Genomic DNA, 23,908 nt, shown 5'->3' with positions numbered 1-23,908 from the left:
GTGGTAATCCTGATAACACTCATATTGAGTAGAGCATTTACACATGGTAAGTGTGATAACTTTGACAAAGTCATATTGATTATATCTGGGACCAGAAAAATTTGCAGTAAGACATCCCATTATTTACAAATCACAAGTCCTGTACCACAGGGGAAAGATTTTCCAATCAGCACAAGGCTGCAATCATCGGTTTTGCATTTCATTAAGCAGGAAGAAAAGCATAAAAGGAAAATGCTGTGGATTTTGTTGGGAAACTGAAATAAAAGCAGGGAATGTTGACAAATACAACTGGAGTATTGTGTGCAGTTCTCGTTGCCACACTGTAGGAGGGATGTGATTGCAGGACATTGCCTGGGATGGAAAGTTTCAGCCATGGGAGAGACGGGTTTGGTTTCCTGGGTGCGGAGTGGGGGCCTGAGTGGGAGCCTGAGAGAGATGTACAAAATTATATTGGACATTGACAGAGTAGATAGTTTAAAAGGGCATAGATAAATCTTAAATCTGTGGAAGACAGAAAGCAGGAAAGGGCCAAAAGGGGCTATGGAATATCATTGGTGAGTCATTAAAGAAAATCCTATAGCTTTTTATAAGCATCTCAAAAACACGAGAGCAACAAGGGAAAAGGTAAGACTGTTCATGGTCCATGGGTTGTAGATTACTCAGATGGAATATGAAGGACCTCAAGTTTGCTTTCGGCCTCACTCTGGTAGTGGAGGAAGCTGAGGGCAGACAGGTTGCAATGGGAATGGGAAGAGGAATTAAATTGGCGAGCAGCCAGGAGATCCAGATAGCCACAACGGAGAGAACATACGTGTTTGGCAAAGCGGTCAGTTAGTCTGCTCTTGGTCTCACTGATGTGAAGGAGGTCACTGCACTGAATGCAATAAATAAGGCCGGAGGGGACACCTGGGATGGCTTGTCAGGTTCCTGAATGGCAGTGAGGGAGGAGGAGTAGGTTGCAGGAAAAAGTGTCAGTGGAGGGGCCGGCACAGTGGCACAGCGGTAGAGTTGCTGCCTTACACACAAGAGATCTGGGTTTGATCTGACTGCAGATGCTGCTTTGTACAAAGTTTGTACTTTCTCCCCATGACCACGTGGGTTTTGTAAGGGTGCTCTGGTTTCCTCCCACATTCCAAAGACATACAGGTTTATAGGTTAATTGGCTTTGGTAAAAATTGTAAATTGTCCCTAATCTGAATGATAGTGCGAGTGTGATCGCTGGTCGGCTCACACTCGGTGGGCTGAAGGGTCTGTTTCCGCACTGTATCTCTAAAGTCTAAAGAAGGGAGAAGAATGGTTAGGGTGGGATGAGCAAACTAGGGAGAGAGTGGTCCCTATAGAAATCAGAAATGGGTGGGGAGGAGAAGAAACACATCACAAAGACAGCCTATTTCCACCTCAAAAACATTGCCCGTCTCCGTCCATCCCTTTCCTCCACAGCTGCAGAAACCCTCATCCACGCCTTCATCACCTCCCGTCTGGACTACTGCAACAGCCTCCTCTATGGCGCACCCTCAAAAATCATCAGTAAACTTCAATACATTCAAAACTCCGCTGCCCGTCTACTCACCCACACCCCGATCCGTGACCATATCACCCCCGTCCTTTACAAACTCCACTGGCTCCCCATCCCCCAGAGAATCCAGTACAAAATCCTCCTCATGACCTACAAAGCCCTCTATAACCTGGCCCCATCCTACCTGACTGACCTCCTCCACAGGCACACTCCCACCTGCACCCTCCGCTCTGCTGCTGCCAATCTCCTATCCCCCCCCATCCGGACCAAACTCAGATCCTGGGGGGACAGGGCTTTCTCCATCGCTGCTCCCACCCTATGGAACTCACTACCCCAAACCGTCAGAGACTCCTCCTCACTCACCACATTCAAAACATCACTGAAGTCTCACCTGTTCAGTACTGCCTTCAACCACTGAAGGTCACCTCACCCTCTGTCTCCTTTCTCTGTTCGTTTACTTATTTATCTATTTATTCACTTCCCTATGTTCTTTAAATCCCTGTAAAGCGTCTTTGAGTGTATGAAAAGCGCTATATAAATGTAATGCATTATTATTATTATTATTATTAATGGTGGGATCATGTTGAAGCTGGTGGAAATGTTCAAGAATGAGTTCTGGAAGTGGAGACTGTTGGGGTAAAAAGTAAGCACTCAAGGTAATCTACCCCTGCTCTGTCTGGCGGGGAGTGGGTTGAGAGCAGATATGTGGAATATATAGGATATATGGGTGAGGGCTTGATCAACCACTGTGGGGGAGGAAGCAGCTATTCCTGAAAAAAGGAGAACATTTTAGATGTTCTGCAGTGGAATGTCTCATTTCAAGAACAGATACGGCAGAGGCAGAGAAAGCGAGAAAAGGAATGGCTTCCTTACAAGAGACAGGGTGGGAGAAAATGTAGTCTAGATAGCTCCTAAGTAGGAGTTGTTGTAAATGTCAGTGGATACTTCATCTCCTGAGATGGAAACAGAGAGATCAAGAAAGGGGAGAGAGGTGTCAGAAATGACTCAAGTGAATTTGAGGACAAGGTGGAAGGTAGTGGGATGGAGGTAGTGGCAATACAGTCAACAGTGTAGTCAACAGAATACAGTCAACAGTGTAGTGGGGAAAGAGTTGTGGTTTGGTGTCAGAATTGGCTTGGAACAAAGACTGCTCCACGTAGCCAACAAAAAGACTGGTGTAACCAGGGTCCATATGAGTGCCCATGGCGTGATAAGATGGAGTGGAAGTATGAGGAGATAAGATTATTAATATCTATGTTCTGAAGGACCAGAAATTCAGACTTCAGACTCCAGAGCCCAGTGTTGCACCTCGTGTCTTAACTTGGTCTTAATGGTGGAGGACACTTGTGTATTTAAGGAAACCCCTTGGGAAATGTTCAGTCCTTTATTCAAAAAGACTGCACATATGAACATTAGCTCATATACAATTCCAGGTCCAAATTGTTTATCTCATGTTCCACCTATCATTTGGATCTCAGATAAACATAATTTTAAAATGTGTGCACTCTTTGAGAAACACATGTTTTCTATAGGGGAAAGCAATAATGGGGCTCTTTCTGTGTTATCTATATGTCAGTCCCTACATATTTCAATCCTCACGTGGATCTGCACAATTATGAATGAAATTGCACAAATTATTCTGTAACGCTTGCCATATTCAAGCTCTGGGGTGGAGAGAGATGCTAAAAGAGCAATTCACAAAAGAGGGCATATCTGGGTCAATCTTTATAAAATAGTTTATGAACAGTGAGTATACTTGGGCTAAGTGTGTACAAGAGAAAGTGGAAGGCTTACTATTATTGGTAATGGGGAGATTAACCAATCTGCTGGAGCCTCTTCTTGCATGCGAGCTCGTCCCCTGTAAGGCTGATCTATTGCCATTATGCAGGGCTTTCCTCATTTGATATCAAAACAATTGTTTGTCTCAGTGCTGTTGGCTGAAAACCACAGAGATTATTGGCCTTCTGGCTATTTTTATTGAAAGCACTTTGCTCTCCATTAACTCTCCTTTACTCCCCGCTGCATCTCCTTCTCCCCACCCATGACTCAAGGTTTCAATATTTGTGTCAGAAAAAACATCTTGTTGCTTAGATTGCCCATAGTTTCTTTCACCTTTTGGCAGCTGACTCAATGAATTAACCGACTATGTTCAGCTTGATCAGTTCAGTTGTTTTGTGCCAATGCCCTTTAGTGTTCTGTTGTGGACTCATTATTTTGAGTATCAAGTGTGGACAACCAGTAGTGAAGCTCTCTTATCTGCTTGTTTTTAAAATTTTGAGAGGGACGGACAGAGTTGACGTGGGTAGGCTTTTCCCTTTGAGAGTGGGGAAGATTCCAACAAGGGGACATAGCTTCAGAATTGAGGGACAAAGGTTTAGGGGTAACATGAGGGGGAACTTCTTTACTCAGAGGGTGGTGGCTGTATGGAATGGGCTTCCGGTGGAAGTGGTGGAGGCTGGCTCGATTTTATTATTTAAGAGTAAATTGGATAAGTATATGGATAGGAGGGGATTAGAGGGTTATGGTTTGAGTGCAGGTAGATGAGACTAGGTCACGGAGAATGGTCGGCGTGGACTGGTAGGGCCGGACAGGCCTGTTTCCATGCTGTAGTTGTTATATGTTATATATAGGAGACTAATGAACAACAATGAAATAAGGGTTTTGCGCGTCAATATTTGTGGACATGAAAGCTCCTTGGACTGACTTTATATCCCTATCTGCAGCATGCAAATATTCACAGTTCCCTGAAACCTTGTGAACTCCAGTGGTAACACCAGAACTGTTTCCATATTTCCATATGACATAGAATGACAGAATTTGGCCGTTTAATGAATGCCAACACACAGTAATCCCAATCCTCAACCAGTTTTTACTGTAACTTAGTCTCCTCACACTTCCATCAGTCTTTCCCCCATCAGTCTACCACTTAACCTCAACAATAGGGGAAATTTAATGGACAATTCACTTAACAACCCACATCTTTCGGATGTTGGAAGATAATGGAGCACGCAGATGAAACCCTCATGTTCACATGGGGAACATGCAAACTTCACACAGCAGTGCAGTTCGAGATTGAACCTGGATTGCTGCCACTGTAAGGCATAAGCTCTCCTAGCCTAACCATTCGCCGCCCAGTTGCTGATTAACTTCACAGTTCCAAAGATGTATGAATCTAATGAGTCCCTGCAGAATGTTGAACAAGGTGGGCTTACACTTTATCATGTTGCTGACTGGGAAAGGGTCTAACAGCAAGAAAAGTTGCTAACAATGCCATTACTTTTTTCATGTAGGATGTGGTTGGAGTCAGCAAAAATTCCTTTCAAACTATTGCTCAGTCATTTACATCAAGGCCTTTTAAGAAGGACCTTACCTTTCAGGCACATCGTTCCTCTGATAGTTTAAGTATTGCTCTAGAAATATCTAGCAGTGGTTTGTGATATAAGACAAATTATAAGTCAAAATCAATTCAATGCAACAGTATGTGGGACCCTTTCTGATTAGTTCATTTTAGGACCAACAGGTTAGGTATAAATTTGTCTCCATCAGACTGCATTTGAAATTTAAGAAAACTTGGACCATAGCCAGAGTTTGAGATTTCCAAAAGTTGAGTAAATGGTTGAAATAATCCACAAATCCTACAGCACTTGATTTTGTCTAATGTAATGAGCTAGGTTTACAGGGTACCAGACAAGGTTAAAAAATAGCCTCTCTTACAGGTTAAATTTGAAACCAATATTATATTACAAGGGAACATCAACAATTGATACTCAAGATTCACAATTTTCCAGTGGCTCGTAATATATAAAGAGCACCTTAATCCATTTGAGGGAAGTCAGTATTTAAATTATAAAATTTACCCTTTGTATTTTTTACCCTTTGGTACTGAGATCTATTCTTGCTGCAGGAATATATGTCATGCCTTTCAGGTTAATCAGAATAAATCGCTTAAATTAAATACACGAAAGCAAATCAAACCCGGGATAAAATTAATGTTGATTTATTTATTATTTCTTATCTAACAAGTTTCCAGGACTTTGGTCTGAACACTTATTACTGCTGGGCCAATCAAAGCATGTTTCAGCATGGTTACTGAAACAAAAAAGCTTCCATGAAAATTATATTCATGTGTGGAGCTTACACTCGAAGACAAAAGGAGTCTAAAGTAATCTCAGCTGTGTCAAGAGGAGAAGGTCTTTGTAAGGCTCAATAACATCATGGCTTCGTTTAGAAAAATAATGTAACGCCAAGATTCAGCACAATAAACCTCACTTTGGTTTAACACCTTTATTTAATTTCCTAGATGTATCCGAAAAGGAAATTATTGTGTTCATCTTATAGTTAGTGTCAGCTATGTGATAGAATATGTACAAAATCTTAACCTAAAGCTCCTTCACTCTATTACAGATGTGAAATGCAAAAAGCTGCATTTGCTAAGTGATCGGTGTGTCCAAATTCCATCCCCAGAAACCTGAATATCATCAGCTCTTCCTGTAATTTCAAGGAAAGTGTTGAAGCAATCTTAGTATTCTTACATTATCTAGTTTGTTTCGCATCCTGAATAAACAAATGAAAGTCAGCTGTCTCATTCTGTAAATTAATTTTACTTTAATATATGATACAAACAAATGAACTGTAACTCAAATTTTGGGATTGCAATGTGCGATTAGCAACAAACATGAAACTATCACTTTTCCCTAATTTATTTATTATCCACTATTAGTCAAAACTGGCAATGATTTTTTTTTTAAATTTAGAAGTCCCCTTCCCTGTATTAAGCAGTGGATGTGTACTTTTCTACAAAGGGTCCCAACCGAAAATGACAACTAACCATTTTCTCCAAAGACGCTTCTGATCTGCTGAGTTACTTCAGCACTTTGTGTCTATCTTTGGTATAAACCAGCATTTACAGTTCCTTTTTATTAATTTTAAATATGTCTTGCTAATATCGTAGAGCATTACTATACATCCAAAATCACCCCACCCTTTTACCACACTATTCCTCATGCTCCATATCCTTTGCAGTAGGCAGGAAATTCCTAGCTACCCCTGGAATATCCACGACAAAAAAATATTCTGACAATTTGAAATGATGCTCTTTACTTTCTATGTGTGGCATTAAATCCAATTTTCTCGAAGGTTTTGCGCAGTTTGTTAACATTCCAGATTAATTCAAATACACTCTCAACATGCACTTTATTTGCACTAGTCTCAAGGTCAGTAGCCAAAGAGCTAAAAGGAATAATTCAGATGCAATCTAGGACAGAGTGGACTGTTCTAAATCTACAGTGGCAGCTGCAGGAGCCAAGATCGCCCCGACAATGGAAGGTTCGAGTGCCCCGACTGCGGGAGAACAAAGAAGGGAAGAAGATTGAACTTTTTTGCCTTCCATCATAGTGAGGAATGTGGGGGAGTCGCTGTGTTGGATGTTCATGTTAAAAATTTATTTGGGTGTCTTGTTGCTCTTTATTGGTATGACTATGGCATATCAAATTCCTTGTATGTCGCAAAACATACTTGGCTAATAAATTACTATTATGATCATGATTATACTCAATGATTTTTCCTTGATCTGGATTTCTGTGGATGTCCCTTTCTGTGGAAGGTCTTGTTGGCCCCATTACATCCTCTAATTAGCACATGGAGCTGCAACATGCCTTTCCCACACTTTCATGGGAAACTGTGGTTCAGCGAGTAGCTTTCTCCACAGAATCGGAGCTGATAAATATCAGATTTGCTCATTAAAACTAAGGGACATGAGCTCACATGGTTGGCTCAATCCTGCAATGATCAGGTAATTCACTCATTCCTGATACAGTTTGTGGGCTTGTTTAAAGAACATGCAGCTGAACTTTCTAATCTCACCTCGGCCTCTCACCCTGGGTCTAAGCATAGAAACATAGAAAATATATGCAGGAGTAGGCCATTCGGCCCTTTGAGCTAGCACTGCCATTCAATATGATCATGGCTGATCATCCAAAATCAGTACCCTGTTCCTGCTTTCTCCCCATATCCCTTGATTCCATTAGCCCCAAGAGCTATATCTAACTCTCTCTTGAAAACATCCAGTGAATTGGCCTCCATTGCCTTCTGTGGCAGAGAATTCCACAGATTCACAACTCTCTGGGCACGACTAAGAGTTCTCTTTAAATATTAGATCTTGAACTTCAAATTTTATGAGTAACTTTGCTTAGATACCTGTACTGTTGCAGGTAGGCTTGCAGGGTGCTCGGGTTCAAACGTTCCTATTCTCGAGCATTCCTAGGCTTGAGGGGGTAATAGGGGGTTCCAGTCTGGTTTGCAGTACTACTCAGGTAACAATGCATTATTGAACGGCACTGAAGGTCAGCAAATTAAATTGTTAGGACAGATTCTGTGAACTCGCGGCACACTCCCGGCAGCGTATGTTCGATTCTGACCTCTGGAACTGTCTGTGCCTGGGTTTTCCAATGAGTGGTCCAGTTTCCTCCCACATCCCAAAAAACATGTAGGTTGGTAGGCTAATTGGACGCTACTAATTGCCTTTAGAATAGGTGAATAGTAGGAGAATCATAGGGCTATTAATGAGTAGGTGCGAGGGACATTGTTACAAGAAATAGGAGCCGGTATGATGGGTTGAATGGCCTCCTATGTGATTTATAAGTACAGGATTCTAATATATTCTTGTGTGAAGGGTGATCTGATCAAGGTCTAAGTAATTGATAGATAACTTTAGGAAATTTCAGGCGGATGAATCAGAAAAATCCTAGTCTTACAGAGCAAGAACATTTGGGAGTGAATTCAGGAAGCCCCTTTATGCACAAACCATGGCCATACATGCCAGGATTTAGGAGTTTTCTAAATAGGTTTCTCTGATGTGAGTGTATGAAGAGTTAAGAAATAGAATTTGGAAAATAGACAAGAAGTAACGATTACTCACCCTGGAGTGGAATCGTGAAACAGGCCCTAATGGTTGCATGGTCTATTCCTCTCCACTATTCCAAACCTCCTTGAGGAATGTTCATGGAAACATACTCCCTCATTATCATCTGCCAATCCATGGAAGTTTCCACATGTGCGGTCACAATACCCAGCTCCATCTCAGTGCTACTTCTGCAGGATGAGCAGAAATTTCCTCCAAATGAATATTAGGAAACTATAACCATTGTCTTCAGTTCACCTCTCAAACTCCACTGCCTCATCAAGTTATCCCCTCTCCTAGCAACCATTCAAAACCAGACAGCACATGTCCGAGTTGTCATATTTAACCATTATGTACATTTTGGAGCATAAATGCATTGCACCAATAATATAGCCAGTTGTTATCTCTAATGTTCCCAACAACATCCAAACTTCAACTCACCTATGCTGTTGGTGCCTCTGGAACTGAAAATCCTGTCACACTCCACGCCAGCATGTCTCCCCTTACCTTCTAATAATCTAAAAATATATTCCCCCTGCCCTACCTAACACCATGATCAGTTCACCCATCGGTGACTATTGAGCTCTAGCCCCAACTCTTGGTCAAGCACTGCCTCGTTTTTAAAATTCCAATCCTCATTTCAGATGCCTCCATAACTTTCACCTATACCTCTAAATCTCTGTAAATGTATCCAGTCCTTTAACTCTTCTGAGACTTCTTCACAACTCCATATCTGGCCTAATAACATTCTGCAATCTTCATTGCACTCCCAGTGCAGCAGTGACTACAGCAGGACAAATCCCTGTGCTCTGGAATCCTCTCACATTCTCTCCCTCTCCTTTAAAATAATCATAGACTCATAGAATCACAGTCCTCAAAAGCTACGACTTTGCATCAACCATCTAACAACATATCTCCTATGGCTCAGTGTCAAATTTGTTTGGTAATGCCCTTGCGAGGTGGCCCAGGGCATTGTGTGCTATTTAAATACAAGTTGTTATTGTCACAAAATGCTACAGTAACTCAGCAAATTGGACAGCATTTCTGCAGGACATGGATAAGTGACATTTCGGGTTGGGATCCTTGTTCAGACTGATCGTAGTATGGGGGTGAAAGCCAGAAAAGAAGTGAGGGCAGGACAAAACCAGATATGTTATAAATGGATACAAGTGAGGGGGTTTAATAGACAGATGGAGTAGACAAAGGCCAGAGATGAAAAGCAGACAAGAGGCTGTGAGATAAGGAGCGAAGAAGCAAGATATGTGAAGCCAGAGTAAGGGATGGAGGGTCTCAATCCGAAACGTTGCCAGTCCACGATCTCCAGAGATGCTGCCTGACCTGCGAGCTACTCCAGCACTTTTCTGTTTCTCTTGCTTAAGATTCCAGCATTTGTAATTCTTTGTTTTATTGTTGTTGTTGATTTGTGGTATTCTGCCACATTCAGTTTCATTTTAAAGGAGATGCATTTATTTTTCTTTGTGTTTCCAGGAGGCTTCACATACTAAAGTATTTTAGAATTCTAGTCCAGAAATGTGTTATGAGGCTCTAAAATTTAGTGATGGTGTTACCTAATCCAAGATATAGACCCTGCCCAGTTTCAAATGCCTAATTTATGGACACCTGTACATATGAATGAGCTACAACATTCAAAGGCTGAATGGAGCTGAGCAGAGCCGGGAGTGCTGAGCAGTAGCAGTAGAGTCGAATAAACTGGCTGGCGACCACTCTCCCCATCGGCGATCGTTTCGCTCAACACCTTCGCTCAGTCCACCTTAACCAACCTGATCTCCCGGTGGCTCAGCATTTCAACTCCCCCTCCCACTCCCAGTCTGACCTTTCTGTCATGGGACTCCTCCATTGTCATAGTGAGGCCCAGCACAAATTGGAGGAACAGCATCTCATATTTCACTTGGGCAGTTTACACCCCAGCGGTATGAACATTGACTTCTCCAACTTCAGATAGTTCCTCTGTCCCTCTCTTTCCCTCTCTTTCCCCTCCCCCAGTTCTCCCACTGTCTTCCTGTCTCCTACTACATCCTATCTTTGTCCTGCCCCCTCCCCTGACATCAGTCTGAAGAAGGGTCTCGAAACGAAACGTCACTGAGTTACTCCAGCATTTTGTGTCTACCTTCAATTTGAACCAGCATCTGTAGTTATTTTCCTACACTCTCCCCATGCCTGCTCAGTTTCCCCACCACTTAAGCTGTTTCTGTGATCCTCTGCCACATATTGTTTTGTTCATTTACAATTTAGGAAAAATTAGGGCTATGAACAGTTCTCAGAACTGGAACCCTTTCATAACCTAGGAATTGACAGTAGTCAACAAAATGCAAGGGCTGTCCCACTGACAATCAAGATTATATTATCCATCAATGGTCATAATTACGGAGCTTTGTGAAGCCATGAGCAGAATAAGACACAAAGTGCAGGAGTAACTCAGCAGATCAGGCAGCATCTCTGGAGACCATGAGTAGACTTGACATCAAAGTGTGCAATGGCAGTAATATTGATAAAAAATAAATTCATGCACTTGACCAATTAACATGATGATTGCAGTAAAGCAAGTACCACAAAAAATGATTCAGAACACTTTTATTGAAATTTGACTTCGGTTCTAGATTAACAAGGGGAGGCAATACCTTAAAACTTTATACATACACATGCATGGTTATAGAATTCTCAAATTTGTTTCTAAAGTTCTCTGTTTAATCTAGAGGAAGAAATTATCACTTTATTCTAAGTGGCATTTGCCAGGCTTAGCAGACTGTTTCCTTTTTTTCTTTGCTTCTTTCTCATTTTAGAGACCCAGATCCAACTAAGCATTTGTGAAGCATTAGAACTTTTAAAATCTCCCCTCACTAACTTAAATCTATGTTCCACGATAGATCAGGTTTGTTTACTTTTATCGAGTCTTGTAAGTACAAAATCAGAAACTACAGCTGAATATGAGCTTGTTCCATCAAACACATCCACTGTCTTGTTCATAGGTTTAAATCCTTCAGCTTCAACCTGCCAAGAAAATATGAATTATGATCATTCACAGCAGATTAGTCAGGTAAAGCAAAGTTAGAGTTACTCAAATCTCAACATATGAATTTAAAAAAGTTTACAAAGAATGCAAACTCTTGTTACCTTTGATCATCAAACTATATTTGGGTCCTACCCACCTCCATTCCCCTACTGTTCACTTTTGAATTAAATATACCCCCCCCACCAACAGTTCCTGTTTAATGAATGGAAACTTAAATATGAACCCTTACCATAATTATATACTCCCCAGGTACCAGAAGTCTATAATATTCTCCCAGTTGACTGGCTTGAAATGGGATGAGATTCTTCCTGCCAAATACATTTACAGTTGCATTGCAAACTGGGTTGCTATCCTTATCCAGAATTCTGCCCTTTAATCCTGAAAGGTGAAGGTGTACAAATTACTTTTCATATATTGTAGCAATCTAAATATTACTTGTTTCAATTTGAAGGGAATCGGGTCAACTATCAAAATGAGTGGTTCTGATTTCTGATTCTTATATTCTCAGCCAATGCTTTCACACCTCTACAGAAAATGTTTGTGGAACAGATAATCTCTCTCTATTCATTGTTCTATTCTGAAAGTGACAGAAATAGTGATAACAAATGATCATATTATCCAAATTCAACAATGCTGATTATAATTTACTGTTGGTGTTGTTATTCCCTCCACACTGGGACATTAACCTCTGTAAAATAAATTGCTGGAAAAAAACCACTGCAGGCCAGTAATCTTTCTGATGGAAATTTACAGAACTGATTTTTCTCTACACTGTCATTTCCTGAACTGTTGGGCATTTCCAGCCGTATCTGCTTCTATTTTAGATTTCCAGCATCTACAGTTCTTGCTATTGTAATAACAAAGTAGTATAACGGATAGAAGGGTCTCTAATTCAAATGTAAACTAGTGAAGCTGCCAAATTAACTTAATCTATAACTTAATCTATTAAAAAATATATATATATTTTATTTTTAATTGAAAGCATTTGGTATTGAATATGTTAGAATTCATGTAATCCACCAATCTGTCTATGTTTATTGCTTGATCAGTTTGAAGGGTCTCAACCCGAAACATCACCCATTCCTTCTCTCCAGAGATGCTGCCTGTCCCGCTGAGTTACCCCAGCATTTTGTGTCTATCTTATGATCATTACTTGCCAGACTATTCGGATTGCGCACACTATTCAGATTATGTTAGCTGGAGTGTTACACAAATACCATAATCTTGTTGCTTCACACCTGCAGGTTCACCTGGGAGGTTTTTGTTGTGCTTTGGGTTTTATTTTTACACCAATAATTAAGCATGCCAGTTATAGGCTGATCAATGGCTCCTAAAGTAAGATGCAGTCAATTTATATTTGTGCAGTAAGTTCCACAGCAGAGCCTGCTCCTAATTAGTTATAGTTCCTGGGGTTGGTTTCTTATTTACTCCCTGCCTACAAAGTACTACCTGCACAGAACATTTTCATACAGGATGAGGCTGATTGACTTTCGTGGAACATCACAGAGACGGGATCTGACCCAGCCCCTTAGCAACACCATGAGCCGCTTTACTGCATTAATAGTGCCATATTAACTGATGTTAAGTTTAGAGATACAGCATGAAAACAACCCTTCAGCCCACCAAGTCGATGCCAACCATCGATCACCCCGTTCACAATAGTTCTATGTTATCCCACTTTCGCATCCACTTCCTACATAGGGTAATTTACAGAGGCCAATTAACCTACAAACCCGCACTTCTTTGGGATGTGGGAGGAAACTGGAGCATCCAGAGGAAACCTACATGGCGACAGGGCAAACATACAAACTCCATACAGACACCATCCAGGTCAGGATTGAACCCAGGTCTCTGGCGCTGTGAGGCAGCAGCTCTAGCAGCTGTGTCATTCTGTTGTTTTGCATCCTCATCCATGCTCACCGGCAGGCAGAGTAATCCTAACAATCGTAGGCACATCAGCCACAATTTCACACTCATTGTTATCCCTGAACACAACAAAATATCAGGGGAATTTCCCATTGGAAAACATTAACAAAAGTCAGTGTTCAATAAACTGCTCTCAAAAGCCTTTGAGATGATAGTGTCACGGCGAACGTGTACCCAGATGGGCTTGCTTGAGCAAGGCGATGAGTGCTGCTTTGTTCTGATCCCAGAACTGTGGTAATTGTGCGGCCGATGGATACTTGCAACAAGACAGTTCTACTGTCAGCTCGAAGCACTGCCCCCACACGTAATTGTAGTCTTGCATTCCACCTAGTGACAGATATTGAAAACTGTCAGGCTCACATACTTGAAGTCAGCACAAATAAATCTTCACACGCAATTTGCTTTACAACATGGTCTTTTTTATATCTAAACCAGATATTCAGGTAGATTATAAAACAAGATTTGCTGGAAAGTAACTGATTGTTAAAGCATCAAAGAGTTGGTGAGCTTAGACTTTAGGAGTTTATTTTGTGATTCTTTCTCCCTTTAGACTGAATGGGAGCATTTTTTTTAGCACAGACATTTGTTATGAGGGTATGATCTTGAGCTCTTGACTGTCTAAGCACCAGCTCATTGTATTCCATGTGCATTGTTGCCTTGGTCAGTGATAAGATTCCTGAGCTGGCAACAAATGCTTTTAGTACAAAAACTGTCCTTAGAACTACATAATTAAACAAATAAAAAGACCTTGCTACATCTCACCCTACCCTCATGATAATTGAATCATCAGTTCACTAATAATTCTTGTTCAGATTTCAAGCACCAAATTAGCAGTGCTGGGCTCCAAGACAAGATATAAAAAGATATTGGAAGTCCAGGGGTAATAATGGGTGGGTGGAATTTCATTAATGGGATTCATGTTGTACCCATGCATCAATGAGTTCAGGATCTTGGCCAAGTATTGTGTCAAAGGGCAGGAAAATCAGAACATTAAACACCCAGAAACCTTCTCCATAATTGCTGCACAGCGGCACAGTTACAGAAACGATAGGTAATTATATCTCCAAGTCTGAGTTAGCACAGGTCAATAGCACCTAGTTGCCACAAAGCTAGGTGGAGAAATAAAATCAAAGGTGGAAGCAGAAATAATATAAAGAATAACATAACTAATGTACCTTTGAAAACTGGTTTAGCTTTTTTAGAATTTCAATGGCCATAAGCACCTTCTTCTTATTCACGGGCATGGGGGTCACTGACAACACCAGCATTTATTGCCTATCCTATTTCTCCATGAAGTGAGTGATGAGTCAGGCCATTCTGGAATGTATTAATGTGAGCTCTATTGCTTTAAATTGGAATTCAATACAAGCCAGAACAGATTTGCTTCCAAAAAGCCTTCAGTGGCTGTATAAACACCCATTATTTTTCTGGTTTTCATGATTGATACTGGCTTTCTGCACATCATGTATCCCTGTTCCCTAACTCCAACAATCTATGGTATGATTCAAAAGGTGTGCTAATTCACAATGCCATGACAAACTGTAAAATTTCCAAATCCCATGATGGAAGATGGTCAGAAAGTTGCAACAAGTGAACAGCATGTTCCATGACCGAGCTGTGAATTGGCATTCTATGTAAATGTCTTGCCTGAGATGCTGTACCACTTGGCTCCATTTGTCACACCATCCAAGAATGTCATCTTACATAGATTTCCTTTGTACATGATTTTGTGGTTAAAGGAATATGTTTTTGCCAAGTATTTAAATACGTCATCATCAGGACTCCGACTGTAGTTGGTGCTTCCTGTGAAGAATAATGAACAGAAATGCTACTTAACATTCATTTCATAGTGAAAATAAAACTCCATACAAACTTTCTCAGAAAAGGAAACTGGATTTTGCCCAAAAAAAACAAAACAAACAACAAACGCAAAATGGTTTTTGACTCAAAACATCAATGCATAGTCAAAAAATGACTACGTTACTCAACTGTACAAAAGGGCTGAATAGATAAAACCATCAATTAGACCAAACTCAAGTTCATTTCAATCGGATAGTATCTATCAAAGAAAATTTAAGGTACAGAAGTAGGCTATTGGACTCATTGATGATCTATGTTGGCCATAATGTACCAATTATTGGTTATTAGGTTATTCTTGTATAAGCACCAAAACACAATTTTAAAATTTGTTTTGCATATTATCCAGGCATATCATGTCATTTGTGAGTGCATCAGGTAGTGCAAAAAAGAAGATAAACAGAATGCAGAATATCGTGTCACAGCTGCAGACAAAGCGCAGATAAGAGCATAAGAGAGCCTAAGATAGGCACAAAATGCTGGAGTAATTCAGTGGGTTAGGTAGCATCTCTGGAGAAAATTAATAGGTGACATTTTGGGTCAGGACCCTTCTTCAGACTGTTTGAAGGGGAGAGGGAATTAGAAGTGAGTCTATCTCCTGTGATGGAGACAGGGAAATTAAGAAAGGGGAAAGAGGTGTCAGAGATAGTCCAGGTGCCTAATAAGAGATATCTAATCAAGAATCTGGTAAAAGCGGGGGGAAAACTATTCTTGAATCTGCTGGTAAGTACTTTCTGGCTTTTGTACCTACCCAATGGAGAAGGGGAGAAGAGAGAATGACTGGGAGAGAATAACAATTACTATCCAGAACATGATAATGGTATATTATGGCTAGATGTAAATCTGCAAAGATTCAAACACTCAATCATCATTAGTGAGAATGCTGGTGTTTGACCATTGGATGAGGATCAAATCAGATTAAGATTCAAGAACCTGAAACACATTCAACACATTCAACACAAAGGCACTGCTCCACATTAAGGATGTGAGGAATATTTGATGAGTGAATAACAATCCCATAGCATTGAGAATGACTTACTTCCACTAAATTAAAGAGCTGGAAATGCATGTACGAGCTTTCTTGTAGAGTGAAGTGGCCTTTGCACACCAGCTACCACAATAGTCTTGAGGTATTATTCCAATGGCAATGAGGTCCAAGGCAGTTGGATATCTGCACATACTGCAGCTGTAACACTTCTCACATATGCGCACATTCCTGCCTGAAACTCCTTCCTGTGCCCACACCTTCACCATTCCCCTTTCTCCTTCTGTTCCCTCAATCTACTTGCGTCACTCCCCTTCCTGTTCTCTCTCTCCTCTCCAGTCCCCTACTTGGTTCTTACACAACACATAGTGATATATTCCAATATCACAACAAATAGATAAACCACAGACACAGTCAATGAACACTTGCTTGGTCCCACCTTTGACAAGGGCAGTTGAATAGGGCACCATAACAGGGAGTTCATGCAAGTAAATGGGATTGAAGTGTAAATCAACCAGATTTTTTTGGAATGCGAGCAGGGGAGGAAGATTGTTTTTCTGAATTCATTCATGAAAAAGAGGCAGTATGACATTTATCACTCATCCCTCTTTGCTCTTGAGTTGGTGGTCAGCCACATTCTTGAACTGCCAGTCTTAGAGATGAAATTGCCCCCACAGTAATGTTGGACTAAGACATTACAGGATAATGGTGAAGAAACAACATACGAACAAAAGAGTGAAATTTAATTCCAACAGACACTACAATCAAGGAGGGAGCATAGTTACAATGGGCCAGATGGCCTCATTCTGGGCTGTGTCACTCCATAATTCTATTTTAGATTTGCTACTGAAAAAAAATGATGTTTATTGCCAGATCTGTAGCACCTTTGTCCTCTGCCCCAAAGTCACACAAAAATCAGCAACTCTTCACGGCTGGACAAATTGTCTCTTTTCTTGCTTTTAGAATTTGAGAAATCGGATTGCTTTGTGAAGTGTCACTGCTACATTCACAATGGTGCAGGCACTTTCTTTTCTCGTCTCTTGCTGGTTTGTTAACATGAGGATATATATTTTTTCATCACACTTTGCCAGCCATTATGGTATCTTCACAGAGACTGTCAGCTCCAAGTCAAGCAAAACTTCAAGCAGTCCAACGACATTGTGATCAGTGGGATGTCAGCTGCAAACAAAAATTGATGTTCATTTTGGACATTCTGCTGTGTGTGTCACTGGGGTCTAGGCTTAGTTAGATGTGAGACAGCTTCTGAACAGGAATTCAAAATTACCCAAACTGTTCAGAATTGACACAGGATCGAGCCTTTCATTCAGGCTCCTGATCAGCACATCCACAAAAATCTTACAATCGTCTCTTGGCACTGTCAGCTTTTCCTTCCGTGTACAGAAGGTTGTTATCTCTGGCTTCCTCTGCTGGGTATCCCGTGGTGATTCATCACCGTCTGCACTCTTTTCACTGCCAAGTTATGCATGGCTTCAACATCAGAGAAACTGACAGGCTCCTTTTCAAATGCCCATGTTAGAGTATTCAGCTTTGCCAAGGGACTTTGGGCAGCGGGTTGGTGTTTGGATCTGTTCTTTTACCCATAGGGCCCCTCAGGTTATTAAAAGTGCTTCTTATAGCATCCCATAATTCTTGTCACTGCTCACAGCGAATTTGCCTCAGGTGCAAAAGTTGTCTCGGTTTGTTTTATCATTCAGGTTGTTTATAAGAGTTTCTAGACTGCTCCTTCCACGGGGCAAAAGGGCGTGATTTCCATCCCATTGTAATTAGCTCATTCACGACCTACAATGCCACAATAAACTTAAGCCTTTCATGTGGCGAGGCAGTGACCTGTAGATCAATGCAGTGTTTGCTGGATGATGCTGTGTACATACCTAGGAATCTTCTGCCCACACCCACAAGGTTAACCCATTCAGCTTTCACTGTTTATCCATTCATATTTATAGCACTTTGGCTGCTGCACGCTGTTACGATGTCACCAAAAAATAGGCACCGTTGTATGGATGCTCACATTATACCACTAATGATTCAGTTTACTAGTGCCTGAAACTACATTTGCTGCAGGAGCTTATAAATTGCTTGCTCTATCAATTGATATTGACAGATAGGGAATCTCGGTGTCCCACCTTATGGATGTTTGTTTCCAGCTAGCGTACATTTACCACATCAAATAAATATAGCTAAACCAATGGCAGCCGTTTGTGCCATTTTGAAAATGCACAACAGTAATTTCCCAGGGTTTTTACCTCTCCCAAACCCATGCCTTGCATGACCAATTAGGTGCTTAAGGTGCTGAAGTTACATCCCCCCACCCCTCCACCCCCATGAAAATATATCACCATATTGCTGTGGCAGAATCTTGGAACTCCATACCGAAGCGCAACATGTAAGCACTTTCAGGAAATGGGCTGCAACGTTTCAAAAGAAGGTGGTTCACCAGCCACCATCTTCTCCAGAGTAACAAATACCAGTGACGCATACATCCCATTGTAGGCTAAAAACAAACGGCAAGGCCATCAGAGTTAATTGAAAACAAACACATTCAACCCAAGTAACAATCCAATTACTTTTCACAAGGCAGGATTTCAGAGTCAAAATCATGTGAAGAATCCAAGGCAAATTACATACAGTGCTCTAGAGGACAGAGGTCACAAACTCAAACTCTTTAAATCTGAAAAATGTACCTTGATTGTTATTATCATAGGGATAAGCTGTGAGTACAGCTCCTCCATGAAAACTAGCAGACAACACAAATGGTTCACTGTCTATCCATCGTATCACTGCCTCTGTTTCTGGCTCACGAGATGAAGTACGTCCTCCAAAAGGATCAGGAAAACTTCGGTTTAAATCTGTATTATTAGCGTTATATCTGTAAAATGCACAAAATACAGAGATTGGATTGCTTTTCCCAGACTAATCTACACATTTATATTTACAGATATATTATTATATCTGTATCTGGAGAGAAAGAAAGCGGAAAAGGATATTGAAAAGATACTGTGCTAAATAGAGCTATTTTACAATCAAATATGGTTAAACACCTTGTATTAGAACATTCAGTTTTGTTCCACAATAAAAGTGAATAGACTCATCAATCACAAAGTCACTTTATTAACTGTTTATTATATTTCTTCACTGTCAATGGGCTTGTAAAGAAACCCATCTTTACCCTGTGAACACAAACCCTGCTACATAGGGAAAGCACATTAGTAATATGTACTTTGTTGAATGTAACATCAGCTGGTCACTGTACTATGTACACTCCCTGCAGCTAGACAAATACTAGCCTTTTCTCAGTTACATTTGACAAGGTTTCGGATCGAGACCCTCTTCAGTCTTGAAGAAGTCTGAAGAAGAGCGCCAATCTGAAACGTCACCAGTCCATGTTCTCCAGAGATGCTGCAATGCATGAAGACTAAACGTAATTTGTAAACATTCATCCGAATGAATGTGCTAAGTAGAGCTCACTTACAATCAGAAGTTCTCAAGGTACATTGACTCCATACAGAGTTAAAGACAAATCAACACTCACGTTTAATTTCACCTCTCAGAATCCAAAACCGATTGACCAGAAAAGTCAATGGTGTGAGATAGTGTGATAGGAAAAAAATATAATGGATCCCTCAATACACAAACCATCAAAATAGCTAAATGTCCTGACTGCAATCCTAAACGTAATAATTGATAATGGTTACCTGCTATTCTCCATCACATAAGAAATAGAACCAAAAAATAACCAAACTGCTCCACCGCTCAATGAAATCTTTGCTGATTTGATACTCCATTTTCCTGCTTGTTCTCCATAATCCTCCATTCCCCTAAAATCTATAGTTCCATCTATTTCTGGGGCAGAGTTATTCCAAAGATTTACAATTCATTTGAGAGATAAAATTCCACCTCCCCTCTTGTCTTAAATGGCTGTTCCCGTGGTCTTGAGATTATGGCCCATAGTTCTGCACATTCCTTTAGTATCTCTCCCCATCGAGTACTTTCACTAATTTTTATATTTTCAAAAAAGTCGCGTTGTATTCATCTTGACCTTTCCTTATTAGACACATGGAATCAATCGAGTACACCTTCCCTGTACTGCCTTCATAATATTTAATCTTTCTCAAAGTCATTAAATTGTTTAGTTATGGACATGTCTACTTAGCCACATTGCGATGGTTGCCGTGCCTCTGAAAGAGTGGACGCAATGTGCGGGAATAACTCAAGGGCCAGGCTGCATCTCTAGAGAATGTGAATGGGCGACATTTCGGGTTGGGACTTTTCATCAGACTAAAGAAGGGTCCCAACCTGAATCATCGCCTATTCATGTTCTCCAGAAATGCTGCCTGACCCACTGGATTACTCCAGCACTTTGTGTTCTTTTTTTCTAAACTAGCGCATGCAGTCCCTTGTGTCTATTCTGAAACAATAACCATCGGCACACTTTCAAAAATGAATGTCAAAGGAAGCCCATAATTTGTTCAGTAAATCTATTTAATTAGCAAAATTTCACTGAATCAAAAAAATCAGGACATAAAACAAAAACCGGCTGACATGCAGACAAACCTCTCACGACCTTGTTGATTTTTTTGGCTGCATGGAGTCTGAATATGAGAAATAATAAATAAGCTATAGGAATAAAGCTGCCAGAGCATTTAATAAAACTTTACCGTCCGTGAACGCTGGTGCATTTACCAACGTGCGAAATTTCAAACCCATCTGGGTTCATCGAGGGTAGGATGTGGAGTCGCATGCTATTGATCAGATTGGTGATGTTTGCATCCGTTTGATAGCTTGAGACGAGGTATTCGATCAAGTGAAGCAGAATCTCCCTACTTACAGGCTGCACAAATCAGAGCGTTAAGCAATAGAAAAGCAACATTTCCCTGAGTCCCAAAGCTGATAACTATTTCCTTTTTCTGATTTTCATTGAGGTAATTCCTGAGCTACCCCGGTTGCCCCAAACTAAGACAAAGTTTTACTTTCACTAAGTTGCTCTCATAGTAAAGCAGCAATATTTTACATCAAATATCAGGTACAAAAGTGTAACTGGCCCAGGGATTATAAACCTGATTTGCTTTGCCTTTTAGAAGGAAATTAGAAAATTAGATAAGTACTTGAGAAAGAATTATTTGCAAGATGGGGAATAGGAATTGCTCAACTTGGAGCCAACATATCTACCCATCCTAATGCCCTACAATTCATATAATTTTTTTTAAAAAGTGATAGCACATCACTGACCTTGCAGGAAGACTTTACAGTGTTCTGTGTCATAATATTCCTAAGATTCAACAGCAAACACAAACCCTTACACTTAAAGTTCTGTCAAAGTTATGGAGAGGAGTCTTCAGGTTAGGATTTACTATTTGGATGAGAATGGCTCAATTACTGACAGTAAGCATGGCTTTGTACACAGCAGGTCTTGTCTTACCAACTTGATTGAGTTTTTTGAGGAGGTGATGAAGGTGATCGATGAGGTTAGGGCAGTGGATGCTGCCTACATGGAACTTAGTAAGACATACAAGAGTCAAGCAGTCATGATACAGCTTGATAGGACTTTGATGAGGCTGCATTTGGAGTGTTGCGTGCAGTTCTGGTCACCCCATTACAGGATGTAGAGGAGGTTTACCAGAATTATGTCTGGATTAGCGGGTATTAGTTACAGGGGATTGGACAGACTTATGTGGAGAACTGAAAGAACCCTTTTCCCCGGATGGAAAAAAATAAATACTTGAGGGCATCGCTTTAAGGTGAGAGAGGCAAAGTTTAAAGGAGATATACAGGGCGTTTTTTTACACAGAGCGCTGTGAGTGCCTGGAACTCGCTGATGGAGGTGATGGGGGAGCCAGTTATGAAAGTGGCATTGAAGAAACTTTTGGATAAGTGCATGGATATGCATGGAATAGAGGGATGTGGATTATCTGCAGGTGGATAAGGATTGGTCTTGGCACAGACAACGTGGGCCAATGGGCCTGTTCCTGTGCTCTGTATGTTCTATGTAATTTACTCAGATTGTAATATTCAGGTGTTATTAAGCTCTGATCAAAAGGAAGTTTATTTGGAAGTTAGGATCCATCCAAGTAGACTCCATTGTTCCCAAAGACATTCAAATTTAAACTCCATTATAAACCAAATATTTTCCTAAGAAGCACAAAAGTGACCTAAAATGGTCAACAGTCTCAATGAAGCAGATACAGCTGGTGGAAGGACTTCAGAGCCAGAGCATCCACCATCAGTTAACAGATATACCTCCTCATTCAATATGAATTACCTCATTTCCGTGGATGTTTCCGATATATTTTACCTCAGGAATCCCAATTCGATGTTCATTAGGCGTTTCTCCAATTGCAATAACCGACAATTCCCGTCCTGATGGACAAGAATTGATACAGACAAATAAAAGTGATTGCACACCACGATCTAGTCGGGGAATTTTATCTGACATTGAACTGCAAAAGCAATGCAAGATTTAAAATATAATTTGAATACAAAATTACCTTCCACCCTTTGAACTAAGAATAAACCGTGAATGGAGATGTTGCCAGGGCTAGAGGGTCTGAGCTGTAGGGAAAGGTTGAGTAGGCTGGGATTCTATTCCTTGGAGCATAGGAGGATGAAGGGTGATCTTATAGAGATGTATAAAATCATGAGAAGAATAGATCAGGTAGATGCACAGAGCAGGCGAATCGAGGACCAGAGGACATAGGTTTAAGGTGAAGGGGAAAAGATTTAATAGGAATCTGAAGGGTAACTTTTTCACACAAAGGGTGGTGGGTGTATAGAACAAGCTGCCGGAGGAGGTAGCTGAGGCAGGGACTATCCCAACATTTAAGAAACAATTAGGCAAGTACATGGATAGCACAGGTTTGAAGGGATATGGACCAAATGCGGGCAGGTGGGATTAGTGTAACTGGGACATGTTGGCCCGTGTGGGCAAGTTGGGCCGAAGAGCCTGTTTCCACACTGTATCACTCTATGACTACGAGACTCTGATAGCAGAATTTTCCCTGTATGAAGCAGTATTTTGTCACCTAATATGAATGTGAATGTCTAGGTGTCATCACCTTGACAATGTACATAACGTACTGAAACCCTATGTTCTACTGATCAATGCAACCAGATGAATTGTCTTTCAGCTGGCCCCATTGACTAGCCTTCAGCATCCATACATCTCACTAGATAAATGCATGCTCCACCTTCCGTAGACTTTCCGATGTTGTAAAGATAAGTGATACTTGAAAAATTCGCATGCACGTCTCGCAGAAACTTCTCCAGGAAAGCCGTGCGATGGTACTTAAAGTCCAAACTAGCGTGAGAGTATCGGTGACACATAAAGATCAGGCAGCAGGCTGCATACATCCAGCATGCTTGTGGTCTGAATGGCACAACCGCAAGACCAGGCCTGAACACTGCCTGTAACAAAGGAGGAGATGTTTTAATTCCATTGTTATTTTTCCATTTGCAGCTTAGCTGCCTAAAATACATCTTCAAACTTCCAGAATTCACCTGTCTATAATTAAATGTCGCCGGCATTTAAATGGACTATACAGGCGTGAATTGCCTCCTTAATCTAGTAATCATCAAGGAACTATATAGTTGGACTTGTAGTGATGTCGCGTCATTCACATTTTTACTCGAAAGGCTTTGGTTCGAGACTAGCTGTCTTCTGCGCTGAATCTTTGAGTACAA

At 40.8% G+C, this 23,908-nt stretch overlaps 2 protein-coding genes across 2 annotated transcripts in view; one reads left to right on the top strand and one right to left on the bottom strand.

The window, feature by feature from the left end:
* Positions 1–6,991, top strand: part of spaca9 (sperm acrosome associated 9) — a 40,845-nt gene extending 33,854 nt beyond the window's left edge. The window contains exon 5 of the mRNA XM_078425879.1: positions 6,723–6,991. Within this exon, the coding sequence (XP_078282005.1) occupies positions 6,723–6,774 (52 nt within the window). The 3' untranslated portion in view covers positions 6,775–6,991. The remainder of the gene's footprint in view (positions 1–6,722) is intronic.
* Positions 6,992–11,118: 4,127 nt separating this feature from the next.
* Positions 11,119–23,752, bottom strand: LOC144608357 (carboxypeptidase M-like). Its single transcript, XM_078426030.1, has 9 exons — positions 23,726–23,752; positions 23,416–23,632; positions 22,491–22,588; positions 20,890–21,062; positions 18,916–19,100; positions 15,019–15,174; positions 13,546–13,698; positions 11,675–11,823; positions 11,119–11,423 (listed from the first exon to the last, which is right to left on the bottom strand). The coding sequence occupies exons 1-9, from the start codon at positions 23,750–23,752 to the stop codon at positions 11,301–11,303; spliced, it is 1,281 nt and encodes a 426-aa protein (XP_078282156.1). The 3' UTR covers positions 11,119–11,300.
* Between the last annotated feature and the right edge of the window lie 156 nt (positions 23,753–23,908).

The sequence above is a fragment of the Rhinoraja longicauda genome, chromosome 31, assembly GCF_053455715.1.
Source record: "Rhinoraja longicauda isolate Sanriku21f chromosome 31, sRhiLon1.1, whole genome shotgun sequence".
NCBI lineage: Eukaryota > Metazoa > Chordata > Chondrichthyes > Rajiformes > Arhynchobatidae > Rhinoraja > Rhinoraja longicauda.
Note: the sequence above shows the minus strand (reverse complement) of the source record. Positions and strands in the feature narration are given on the sequence as shown.